This window comes from Girardinichthys multiradiatus, chromosome 14 (assembly GCF_021462225.1).
Source record: "Girardinichthys multiradiatus isolate DD_20200921_A chromosome 14, DD_fGirMul_XY1, whole genome shotgun sequence".
In the NCBI taxonomy this organism is placed as follows: Eukaryota; Metazoa; Chordata; class Actinopteri; order Cyprinodontiformes; family Goodeidae; genus Girardinichthys; species Girardinichthys multiradiatus.
In genome coordinates this window covers 41015942-41028411 of record NC_061807.1, presented here as the reverse complement: position 1 = coordinate 41028411, position 12470 = coordinate 41015942, and the positions used below count along the sequence as shown (strand labels likewise).

The 12470-nt window shown below is 40.2% G+C and overlaps 1 protein-coding gene across 2 annotated transcripts in view; it reads left to right on the top strand.

The window, feature by feature from the left end:
• LOC124880556 (RAS guanyl-releasing protein 2-like) overlaps positions 1 to 9872 on the top strand; it is a 78709-nt gene extending 68837 nt beyond the window's left edge. For both annotated transcript variants that reach the window (XM_047385780.1, XM_047385779.1), the window contains exons 15-17: positions 3785 to 3943; positions 5589 to 5651; positions 8437 to 9872. In XM_047385780.1, the coding sequence (XP_047241736.1) occupies positions 3785 to 3943; positions 5589 to 5647 (218 nt within the window). In that variant the 3' untranslated portion in view covers positions 5648 to 5651; positions 8437 to 9872. The remainder of the gene's footprint in view (positions 1 to 3784; positions 3944 to 5588; positions 5652 to 8436) is intronic.
• The last annotated feature ends 2598 nt before the right edge of the window (positions 9873 to 12470 follow it).

The window sequence follows — 12470 nt, the reverse complement described above, 5'->3', positions numbered from 1 at the left end:
AGCCGAAAAGCAAAGCTCTCAATTTACTGGTTGGTCTACGTTTCTACCCTCACCTATGGCCATGAACTTTGGGTCATGACCGAAAGAACGAGATCCCGGATACAAGTGGCTGAAATGAGCTTCCTCCGTAAGGTGGCCGGGCACTCCCTTAGAGATAGGGTGAGGAGCTCGGCCATCCGGGAGGGGCTCGGAGTAGAGCCGCTGCTCCTCCACATTGAGAGGAGCCAGTTGAGGTGGCTCGGGCATCTACCGGATGCCTCCTGGACGCCTTCCTCGGGAGGTGTTCCAGGCACGTCCCACCGGGAGGAGGCCCAGGGGACGGCCCAGGACACGCTGGAGGGACTATGTCTCTCGGCTGGCCTGGGAACGCCTTGGGCTCCCCCTGGAGGAACTGGAGGAGGTGTCTGGAGAGAGGGACGTCTGGGCGTCTCTGTTGAGTCTGCTGCCCCTGCGACCCGGTCCCGGATAAGCGGAAGACAACGAGTACGAGTACAAGCACCTGCAAGGTTTCCTGAGCCTCTAAATTGTCTAGCAGTCTGGGTCAGTAGGCTACACAATCATAGGGAATACTGTTGACTGGACAGAGATCCAGAAGACAGTCATTCACTGTTTACAAGATATACAAGGGCTACAAATGTCGCATTCATAACTGGTACCGGAGTCCAGGACCCGTCAACAGCAGATAACGCTGAAACACAAGCTACATGGTTTTTCATAAAGTATTTAAAGAAATACATATTACACATCAGTTGGGCATCACACATTGCTCGTGTCAAGCCACTCCTGAACCAGCGACAACATCAGATGGGTCTTACCTGGGCTAAGGAGAAAAAGAACTGTTGCTCTGTGATCTAAGGTCCTCTTTTCAGATGAAAGTAAAGTTTGCATTGCATTTGGAAATCAAGGTCCCAGAGTCTGGAGGGAGAGTGGAGAGGCAGATGGTTATAATCATCACAATTACAGGAAATTAAGGCTTACAATAGTGTGATGAATCTATATAATAAATAAGTTTCACTTTCTGAAATGATTGACGAACAATATTGAATTTATTCCCAATATTCAAATTTTTTGAGATGGAACTGAGGTGTTGTTTGACCAGTCTTGAGTTTTCAAGCCTTGGTCTTTGTTTTTATTTTATCTTGACTTTTCTTGTTGGTCTTGTCTTGTGTATTTTTTCTCAAGACCACAGCTGCAACTTTCTTTTTTTACTGCAACTTATTGTGAAACTCTTGGGTTTATTCAAATGCAGAAGAGTTCTAACTTAGAATATTCAGATTTTCTTTAACCGTTTGCAGCAACAACTATGTTATTATGAGTTCCTGAGACTTTGCACTGGATTGTTCTTGGTGCCAGGTTAGGTTGTTTTGACTGCACCGCTACACACAACCTTGAAGCTGTAACTCCAGCAAAAGGTAGTTCTACAACGTATTGACTCAGGGGTCCTGAATACAAATAAATGCCACATTACCATTATGCAATGTTGATGCTGGTCTATCAGATAAAATCCTAATCAAATACAGTGAAGTTTGTATTCATATGTGAGAACAAGTGGAAAAGGACAAGGGTTATAAATGAAAGCAGTATAGGTTTAGGTTTTTACCCAATGAAAGGAGGATCAGTCTGTTATTAAAAAACAGCCAACCCACATTTTGCTTCTGGTTTTACAAACAAGGCTAAGTGGAAGTCAAATACAAGCACACCCATAAAAAGGCCTGATGTCTCTGCAGTGGTTACACCCACACACCTACACAAACATGTTACCCACCCATTCCCCAGGACCCCCACACTTTCCAATATCCTCTCCACTCAAAGGCCTGTACTCTGACTGGGAGTTCCAGTGTGTTCTGGCTTGTTCCATTAATGAGACCGGAGGAAGTCAATGAGAGAGCCCCACAGCCATTCATCCCCATTACCATTGTTAGGCTGTACTCAGGGAGGGAGACAGAGCACCAGGGGTGTAATTGAAATGAATCACCCACTGTGGCGCAGTGCAGGAGTGGGAGGACTCTGACTGTGTGTGGGTTGCTGGATGTGTGTCGGAGGAGCAGATGTCAGGTATTTCAGGCCTAAGTATAGGTAGCCTCTTGGTGTGTGAATGGGTGCAGTGCTACCACAGTTCATTCTAACTTTTATACCAACACAACCACAAAGATAGCCCTAATATGGGGTTCAGACATTTTCAGGCAGGTTAACATTTTTGCAGGAGCAGCCTTGCTTTTTATACTGAGAAATAATTAATTTGATTCTCATGTCTGTCTCTCAAACATTCGAGTCACAGCTGTTTAAATCTACAAAGACTTACTCAACTATTCACACATCCTTTTTCACAACCACAAACATCATCTCATTTAATTAGGATTTCATGATAGTCAAACACAAAATAGTGAATATTTGTGAGAGGGAAATGATACATGGCTTTCAGAAGTGTTGAGTCCCCCCACCACACCCACCACACCAGTTCAGAACCATCTTTTACTCCAATCGCAGCTGCAAGCCTTTAAGATCCTCTACATTGCCAGAAGTATTAACTCACCTGCCTTGACTCACAAATGAACTTCAGTGACTTCCCATTCTTAATCCATACGGTTCAGCATAACCTAGGCCCACCCTTTGCAGCTATAACAGCTTTAACTCCTCTGGGAACGCTGTCCACAAGCATTTTCATGGAAGTTTTTTGACATCTCTTCCAGACGTACATTTTAGCAGTCATAGACTGATGTTGGACAATAAGGCCTGGCTCTCAGTTTCTGCTCTAATTTATCCAAAAGGTGTTTTGTCTGGTTGAGGTCAGGACTCTGTGCAGACCTGTCAAGGTCACCAACACCAAAATCTCTTATTTGTGTCTTTATGGACCCTGCTTCATGCATTGGTGCACAGTCATGTTGGAAGAGGACATCTCCAAACTATTCCCACACAGTTGGGAACATGAAATTGTCCAAAATCTCTCGGTATTCTTCCTCTTTCTTATAATACCACTGACAGTTCCCAGTGGAGTATTTAGAAGTAAGGAAATTTCCCGACTGGACTTGTTGCACAGGTGGAATCCCATGACGTCGCAGTCCTGAGAGCAACCCATACCTTCACTAATCTTTGTAGAAACAGTGCATGCCTAGGTGCTTGATTTTATACAACAGTGGCCATGGAAGTAATTGGAACACCTGATTTCAGTTATTTGGATGGATGAGCAAATACGTTTGGCATTATAGTGTGTGTCTTTACCAGCTTTGAACACTTGGTGGACTGTAGTTCAAGTTTAGACATACTGGATGGAGAGAGCTTGTGAAAAATGTGTGAAATCTCCAAAATCTCCCTAAAAATACATTTCAAATTTCTGGTTGTAACATAACAAACTGTAAGTTCAAGGCTTGTGAATAATTTTGCAGAGAACCATGCATGACCAAAAGTAAATTTCCAGTTTTTTTGCCATCTTGCTGGTTGACCCATCATTTCTCTCCTTTCAGACTCCCCTGAGTTTAGAGAGTTGTTGTCGAGTGCAGTTGACCTTTCTGTGTGTGTGTGCCAGTGCTCGTGTGTCTGCATGCCGTGTCAAAGAACGTTTCTGTCGCCATTAGTTCTCCCATTCACCCCAATGTTTCGGTTTGGACCCGTCCCTCTGCCTGACCCTCTCTTTCCTCCTCATTCCCCCGCTACCCACACAAATGGTCCTTCCCTCTTCTCTTTTGCCGATCCTCCCTTCCTCTCTACCCGACTCGCCGTCCTCTCCTCCTCTCCCGACACCTCTCCATGCCGGTGTCCTTCGTCGGTTGTGGGAAATCTGATGCAGCCTGCGGGGTGAACTGTCATAAGTCCTGCCGAAGCCGCTTGGCTGTCGAGTGCAGGAAGAGGACGAAGAGCATCAGCCACGAGACTCCACCAGCCCTCCAGGCCAGGTCCTACAGCTTCCCACCACCTGCCAATTCTCCTCCCAGCCTGCAAGATACAGGTGAGAAGCTTTCTCTTGCTGCTGGATACAAAAAAGAAATAGATAAAAACAATATGTTTTTATTTTATTTTTGGCATTCAAATGAAAGCTGTCACACTACCACCTTGAACTCTGAGAGGATCTAAACAAATAACATGAAGGTGGGCAGTGGGCTGGTCAAATCCATATTTTAATCCGATTAAGATGCTGTCATGATGCTATTAACGGCCCTTCGTGCTGGAATAATATGCAATGATGCTGAATCAAAACAATTCTGCAAGGGAGAGTAGGCCCTAAAACCAGCTCTGGGCCTCTTCTACTTGACCGGCCCACTTTGCAGATACGCCCAGCCACCAACAAGGTTGTTCTGAAATGGCAACATACAAACTTTCTGTACACACTCTCTCATAGGAGAACCGCTACAACAATTACCTAGTTAAAGGTAAATTATGCCGTGATTAACTATCATTTATTTCTGCAGTTTTAACAACTGCCAGGCCTGCATGTGTTGTATCAGTTCACTACAGAGAAAACAGTCGAATGGAAATAGCTCGAACTGATTTTCTGAATATCAAAGACTTGGTTAAAATAGCTAAATTAGCTTTACAAGTTTTACTACTTTAAATCTGACATCATTGAATGACAAGATTTTTTTCACATCAGCGTCATCATTCTAATGCAAATCCAGCTAGAAGTTCAGAGAGACGGGTCCTCTGACCCAGACATGACTAAATATCTTCAGCCTCACTTATGTCTCTCTACTTTTACCTGTGCCTGTGATCGCACACACATGGAGCTTGCACTCTGCTCTAATGCATGCAGCCATTCTCGACTGCAACCCATTTGCTGTTGAGTGAAAGAGGTGCTCAGTGTAACTTATTGGTGAATGAACAAGGCAGACCTACAACCCTGTACTTTATGGCCATTCTGCACTTTTCCAGAATGAACAGATTGTCAGTCCACCCCTGGCCATTAGTTCTTCCACAGTGATGTAGACTCATTATATCAACTGTTGCTACCAAGAGTGGAAAAAACTGTTACTAGCTTTAGGGAGCACTTACTTTCACTTAGGGTTGGGCTGGTTTGCGTAATAATTGCTTTACTTGTTAAAATGTCTGAAAATAAATGAATTGGAAAACTGTTTTTCCGTTTACTCTGATTGTCTCTGGTAGTACAATTTGTTAGATGATCTAAAACAAAGAAGAAATCCATCCAAATCCTTTTCCTAGCAATGTATAATCTGTGCTATAAATACTACTAAATATAGCAGGGTTTTTTTCTATGCTTTTGCTAAGATCCATGTATTAAAATCAAAATAACATTAAGTTATATTCATTTTGTGCAGCTGCTATAATACTGTGGTATTTTTATTCGCTCATGCCATGCGAATCTCACACAAGCCAATGTCTATTTGGAACATATCCTGAGAGTGTCATTTACAATGGAAATATAATTAGCTCACCACAGGGAAGCCTTTACTCTCTGCCTAATTGTATTTTACATAACTGTAAACTGTTTTCCTCACTGAGCTACACAGAATTGCCGGATAAATGAACCAGAATGCTGGTAAGATCCGGCTTCTGCTCGCTTGATCTTCTGGAAGTGTTGACCAGACTCCCAGTTTCACTTTTGCATGAAGTTGAATTTTATTCTCTGTTTCCATCAGTCATAGCTGAAGAAGACATTGAGACAGTCGAGGAGGGAGTATTTGATGTCCATCTATAACCAGGTAAGAGAGACAATGGTTTTTATTGCATTCCAGTTATGCTTGTTGTGTTATGTTTTCACCTTTTACAGATGTCCTGTGGATCTCTACTAGTAATTGATTTTCATTCTTGTTAATAACTACCTATTTGGCCGTGGAGAATTCCTGAAATCACAAAAATATCTGTTGCACATGCCATAAATTGGTCAGACGTAAGTGTCTGGTGAGGCCAATAAGTTTGATGCTGCTCTTTCATGTGTATAACAATCAGAGGCACATTCATGAAGCAGTGCAATCTCCTCAATTTTTGCAGCTATTTTGCTTTCACTATTCCTTTTTTTCTGCACTGGATTCATGACGCAGATTCCTGTAAATACATGTAAGAGCAATCCTGCCCAGCACGTCCAACAGATGGGAGCAATATGCAGCTTTTTTTGAGTCAGGTATCTGCGCTCTTTACAGCCACACACAGAGCAGATGCAGTGTTTAAAGAGTTTGAAGAAATACAAAATGTTCGACTTCATTGTTATTTTATTTAACAAAGAACTCCAAGCCCATCAGAAGTATTCAAGATCAAGAATCCTGCTATGGTATCCATTAACTGCAGTACAGGTGCTGTTAAGCCCATTTCTTTACCTCATTATTTCCTTTAGGGTTGTGTTATGGAAATAAGAGATCAATAAGTGAGCTTTAATAAGTGTACCCATGCTGGAAATACCTTCAGGTGTTCTAAAAGCCTTTGTGGCTTTTGGTCCTGTGAAATACATCAATGACTCCGTACAGCCTCAAATCACAGCCTGGATATAAATAAATATGAAGTGTGAGCAGTTCATTCAAAGAGCATCTTTCATTTCCCAGCTGTTTGATTTGAATAATTCTTAAAAGCCCTCACAAGTGAAACTAATCACTGTATAAAAAGAAAAAAGGCAACTGGAGATAACGGACAGGAAAGAAATGTGCCTAATTTCCATTTGGAGGACTGACTCTTCTGCTTTTGTAACATCTTACACCCTCTGAGAATTATCCTACTACTAGGTTGGGGACCAGTGTTTTGTTAATTAGGCTAATTATACAACAACAATGCAAAATGACACGGTCATATTAACCAACAAATGGGCCGTGGGGCAAAAATGTATCCACACATTGTGACTATATATGTGAGTAATAGAGGTTTTCTGGCTTAATATGATAATTATGGCTGCCTCAAGACATTTTGACTTCACAATAAAGTGATACTAAATGCCTTACAAAAGTAATAATTCCTGCTGAATCTTACAACATTTTGTGATGTTACAACCAAAAGCTTTGATGTATTGTATTGGGTTTGTATGTGACAGACCAACACAAATTGTGTAGTGGTGACCATGTCAGACAAGTAACAGCCAATAGGCCTGTCTTAACTCTGGAGGAGCTGCAGAGATCTACAGCTCATGTGGGAGAATCTATTGAGAGAAAAACCATCAGACATATAGTGCCCAAATCTGTTCTTTATGGAGGCAAAAAAAAAACAACCCAGTTCTGGGTATCCTCTTTGGGTTAAAACGGTTCTGGTTCAATTCAGTACTTCCTTCAGATAGCTGCTTTGTCCCACAGTGACATTCTGTCATGTGTACATGTAGTAAACCAACAGCATGCCCTGAGTTAGCTGCTGCTGCATCGCACAGTGACATCTTGTTACATGTACCTGTAGTAAGCCAATGGTGTGAATCTCTAAGATATGCCCAGAACAGAAAGGAACAAACTTGTGAATTTTGTTTGTTTGTTGGCAAAAGCTAATTTAGTGGAAGCTAAACGGTCCGCTAATGGTTTCCAAAGTTAGCAAAAATGCTAATTCGCTAAACAAAAAAATTGCTCCACCATTAGCTGCTAACGGATAAGTGGAACCATGCCCACAATTGTAGAAAACAAATAATTCACATCACTCTGAACACACCATACCCAGAGAAAAACAAGGCGCTGGCATCATCATGCTGTGGGAGGGCCTATCTTCAACAAGTTCAGGGAAGCTGGTCAGAGGTGATGGCTGATAAATGCAAGACAATCCTGGAGAGCAATCCTTCTTACAGGAATATTGCACATTTTGAATCAAACCATATTGATGTCTTAGAATGGCCCAGTCTATGTCTAGACCTAAATCTAATTGAGGATCACTGGCAACATTGCGCTCCTTCCAGTTTGAACTTGAGCTATTTGGCAAACAAGAATGGAAAAGTTTCAATGGTTAGATGTTAAAAGTTGGCAAACATTTATTGAAAGACCCGCAGGATCAATTGCAGTGAAAAGGGGCATCTACACAGTATTGACTCAAAGGGCTGAATAGAAATGCACGTTACAGTTTCCATATTCTAAAAAAACGAAAACCATGCAATCCACTCTTTGTTAGTAGTCTATGAAATAAATCATCATAAAATACGTTGAAGTTTGTGGTTGTAATGTGACAAATGTAAAAAAAAAAAAAAAAATAAATATATATATATATATATATATATATATATATATATATATATATATATATATTTATTATTATTATTTTTTTAATACTTTTGCAAAGCTTTGTCAAATTGAAAAAATATTCTTTTCACTCTTGATTACAAAAATATCCTGCTTTATATGATCAAAATGGGCTCATTAAGGCATTTTGACCTCCTGATAAAGTCAGATGCTTCATATTTCCCGTGGTAATTCAATCTTGCATCAGACCAGCTGACAGAGGAAATGTAGAACTCCGGAGGTTTGAGATCCTGGGTTCCTCTTTAGTCCATCTGGTGCACTGCTGTCATTATGCTGATGGATTTCACATTTCTTGCAGGAGCCTTTAACTGAAGGGTGGCTTCAACGAACAGGCCAGTGACAGTCCTCAGCTTTCTGTATCCCAAAATCCCTGTCAAAGGTGGTGTGCATGAAGCCAAGCTGGGGAACGTGCCACCGTTAGTTGTAAAACGCTCAACACTGGGGAACTTGCACTGAACACCATCCAGGAAACCCGCACGCTGCCACATGGTGGACTTACCCTGGAACAACACTCGTCTAAATCTAAATCAATGATGAAGTCCTATGTCCGTGGAATGTGTGTGTTGATTCCGCCTGAAAAGGGGGTTTTAATGTATAGAGCTATTGTATGTTTAAACAAAAAGTAATCCATCAAATTGTATTTTCTCAGTAGAACTTTAAAGTTAGTCTAGTTTTCTGCATTTTGAAGTTGATGTCTACTCATCTTCAGAACATTAAAGAGGTGCTGTTACTGCCAAGAATGTGAAGCTGCCACCCAGACTAAGCTATTGTCTCCTTTTTATCTGAGAGGCTCTGTTTTTGTTTTCTTTTATGTTGTTTTTGAAATATATATTTGAGTGGAGACATAACAAGGACCAATTTTGATGTCAGATGAAATATTGTTGCTTTGTGGTTTACCGTCTGAAGCGTGGTGACAAAAGCATCTGCACTGCAGACAAAAGAAACAGCAGAAATAAGTGTGTAGACACCTATAATTAGAGTGAGAAGAGACACTGAACATTGCTGTATTTTTGTAATGTTTCCCCCAGTATCAGTAGCTGTCCTGTAGTGAACACCGTGCTGTTTTCACTATACAGTGCTGTGAACCAAGCTGAGATAAAGGAATCCTGCTGTCAGATGAAGAATCCATCTTTCCCAGCAAATTCGTCGACAGCACAGAGCAGGAGACCGGCTTATGTCCCACTGATTCCCCCATCAGTGGCTGAATGAGCTCCAATGTTTTCAGCCTGCTACTTTTTAAGGAATCAAAGGAAGGAAGTTACACCGAAGTCGCCTAATGAGGCTTTTTTATTTGACGGCGGCCTGTAGAAAATTATTCCTGAGAATCTGTTGTAATGCAACGTTTTGCCTTTTTTATGCTGCATGCTGCCTCCAAACCTTTCCTCAGAATAGAAGTTTCAACATTTCTAACGTAGCACGCCAAAGTAGAGCGCCATTACTCACAAAATTCTTCAGCTTCTTTCTGCCTGTGGAGAGATTAATTCAGACTTGGAACTGCATTTTACCAACTGTTTAGTCATTGAATGAAACTCCTTGTTTATTTTTTGCTGCATGAATAGCTGAAGAAAAGTTGGGCCTTCAGTGTTGATCCCCACCTAACAATGTGTTTTTATCAGAACCATGTTATGCTGTTTTGTGGTAGCTTCCAAATGATTCCTCAGTATTAAGTGCAGCAGGTATCTTTCAAATAAGTGTTGTGAAAATATTTGTGAATAATAAGAATGATACTGGAAAGCATGAGAGTTTGTGTTGTTTTTAGAACATTTTCAGTTTCACCATTTTCTATGATTTACACACATCTTTCTAAACATTCACAGTTCTTCTTTTCAAAGAACTATGTGGACATTCACTATTTGATGGAGCCCTTACCTAACCCTTAATGTGTCATGTTGCAAATATAAGACATGCACAGTTACTGATTATGAACCAATCCTGTATTGGCCTACATGCAATGTGCTGTACATGGCAATGACTAACACTGCACGTCCTCTTGAATGCATCATTCTCACTGTTAAACATAGTGGTATCAGCATCATGCTAATGGAATGCTTTTCTTCAGCAGAGAAGGGAAAGCTGGTCAGAGTTGATGGGAACATGGATGGGATGGTAAATACAGGACAATCCTGGAAAAAGAAACCTATTAGAGGCTAGAAAAGACTGGAGACTGGGGCGGAGGTTGACTTTCCATCAGGAAAACAACCATAAACATAGGGTTAGGGTATATGGAGGTTAAAATGGCCTTATCAAAGTCCAGAGCTAAATCCGATTAACAATACTGTATTTAGAAAAACCTACAAGTTTTTATCAATAGAGCATCTCCATCCATTCTGAGTTTGAGCTATTTTGCAAAGAAGAATTGGCAAAAGTGTTTGTAGATGTACATCGCAGGTAGAGACAAACCCAAAAGAATCAGTTGTAAATGCAGAAAAAGCTGTTTCTACAAAGTGTTGACTCAGTGAGGCTGAATACAATGCATACCACACTATTCTGATTTTTATTTGTAAAAATTCTGAAAATGTGTATTATTTACCTTAGATTTCACAATTAAACACTACTTTGTGTTGATCTATCACATAATATTCCTTCTAAATAAATTAAAGTTTTGGATTGTAATGTGACAAAATGTGAAAATGTCCAAGGGGTTAGGAATAGGTTTGCAAAGCACAGTATAACTATTAAGTACAGGGAGTCTGAGTCCTTAAGGAAGGTAAACTAAGTTTAAGTGGCAGGCCCAGGCTCTGGATTACCTAGATTAAACTTACATACACAGACCCCTCCTGTGTTGAATTTAGACCACTAAAGTCACAAAAGCCAGAAAATAAACAAATTAACTTTAAACTTTGGACATAAGTAGTTCTAACACAGACAGTAAGCTGTAACCTAAGCTGTCTTATACACAAGCTTGTTGTGTATAGGAGATTGAATTTTAGTCCATCCTAAGAAACCACTGCACTGCTGGTTGAAGTGTTGGTATAACAAAACATCCAGTTTATGATTATTGCAACAGTCAAAAAAAAAATCACATCCCCAAACCTGAATCATATACTGGCTCCATACATCCTGGAGAACACCACTTTAGTTTGGGTTGTGCAGGAATTTAGAAACATTATGAGGACATTTTAGCTGAAATTATGAACTTTTTTTGTTCTAGCTAACAGCTTACTGCCACTTTGGGTGCATTAAATGGTGAAATTGGAAATCGAAATTCCCAACCACAATTCATTTTTTTCTGAGACACAGTGCTGTAAAAAGGTATTTTCCTCTTGTTTCCTGTTGTGTCTTTGTAACGCCTAAATGTTTCAGATCATCAGACAACTTTAAATATCATACAAAGGTTAAATACAAAGAGTTAATACAAAATGCAGTTTTAAATTATCATTTTATTTATTAAGGGAAAAACTATCTAGGTAGTTGCCCTGTAATCCTAATAACTGATTGTGCCATTGGTAGCAATAACTGCAATTACTTTTTTTTATATCACTGTGGAGGACTTTTTCCCACTGCTCTTTACGAAATAGTTTTTAATTCAGTTACATTGGAGGAAGTTCAGACTTTGACTTGGCCACTCAAAAACCTTCATATTGGGTTTTTTGAGCCTAGCAGAGATTTGACTTGCTGGTATACTTTAGATACTTGTCTTGCTGCCTAACAAAAGTGAGCTTGAGCTAGTAAAAAACTTACACTACATTTCAGGAAAAAGAATATCATACCAACACTGAAACATGGTGGTGGTAGTGTGATTATTTGGGTCTGCTCTGCTATTCTGCTACAACTAACTATAATTAATGGAGTCATGATTATTCTCTCTCAGAAAAGACTCCAAGAGAATCTCCAGCCATCAGTTTGTGACCTAAGCTCAATATTTGAGTTACGCAGCAGAACAATGATCCAAAGCATACCAGCAAATCCAAACTCTGCAGGGCTAAAACAAAAAAACAAGATTAAGGTTTGGAAAGGATTAGTCAAAGTACGATCTTACCTGATTTTGTTGTCAAATGATGTGCTCGATGAGAAGTTCTTGAGTAAACAACAAAGTAAAAGAGCAAACAAACTTGGACTTCACTCTGTTTGAGTGCAAATCGATCCAACGTTATTAGGAGTTGAGCTTAGGTGGAGATAAAGATTTAGATTTGGGTCTGTGATGTTTTATTCCTCTTCACATTTGAAAACTTTGGTGCCCTGCACATTTCAAATTTTAGGTTCCCCCCTATAGTATTCAGCCCCCTATAGTTAGGGGGCTGAATACATATGTGTGCCACACTTTTCAGATGTTTCCAAATCCTAACAAAATACATTTGTGGTTAAATTTGTGGTTATAAATTTGTGTTAACG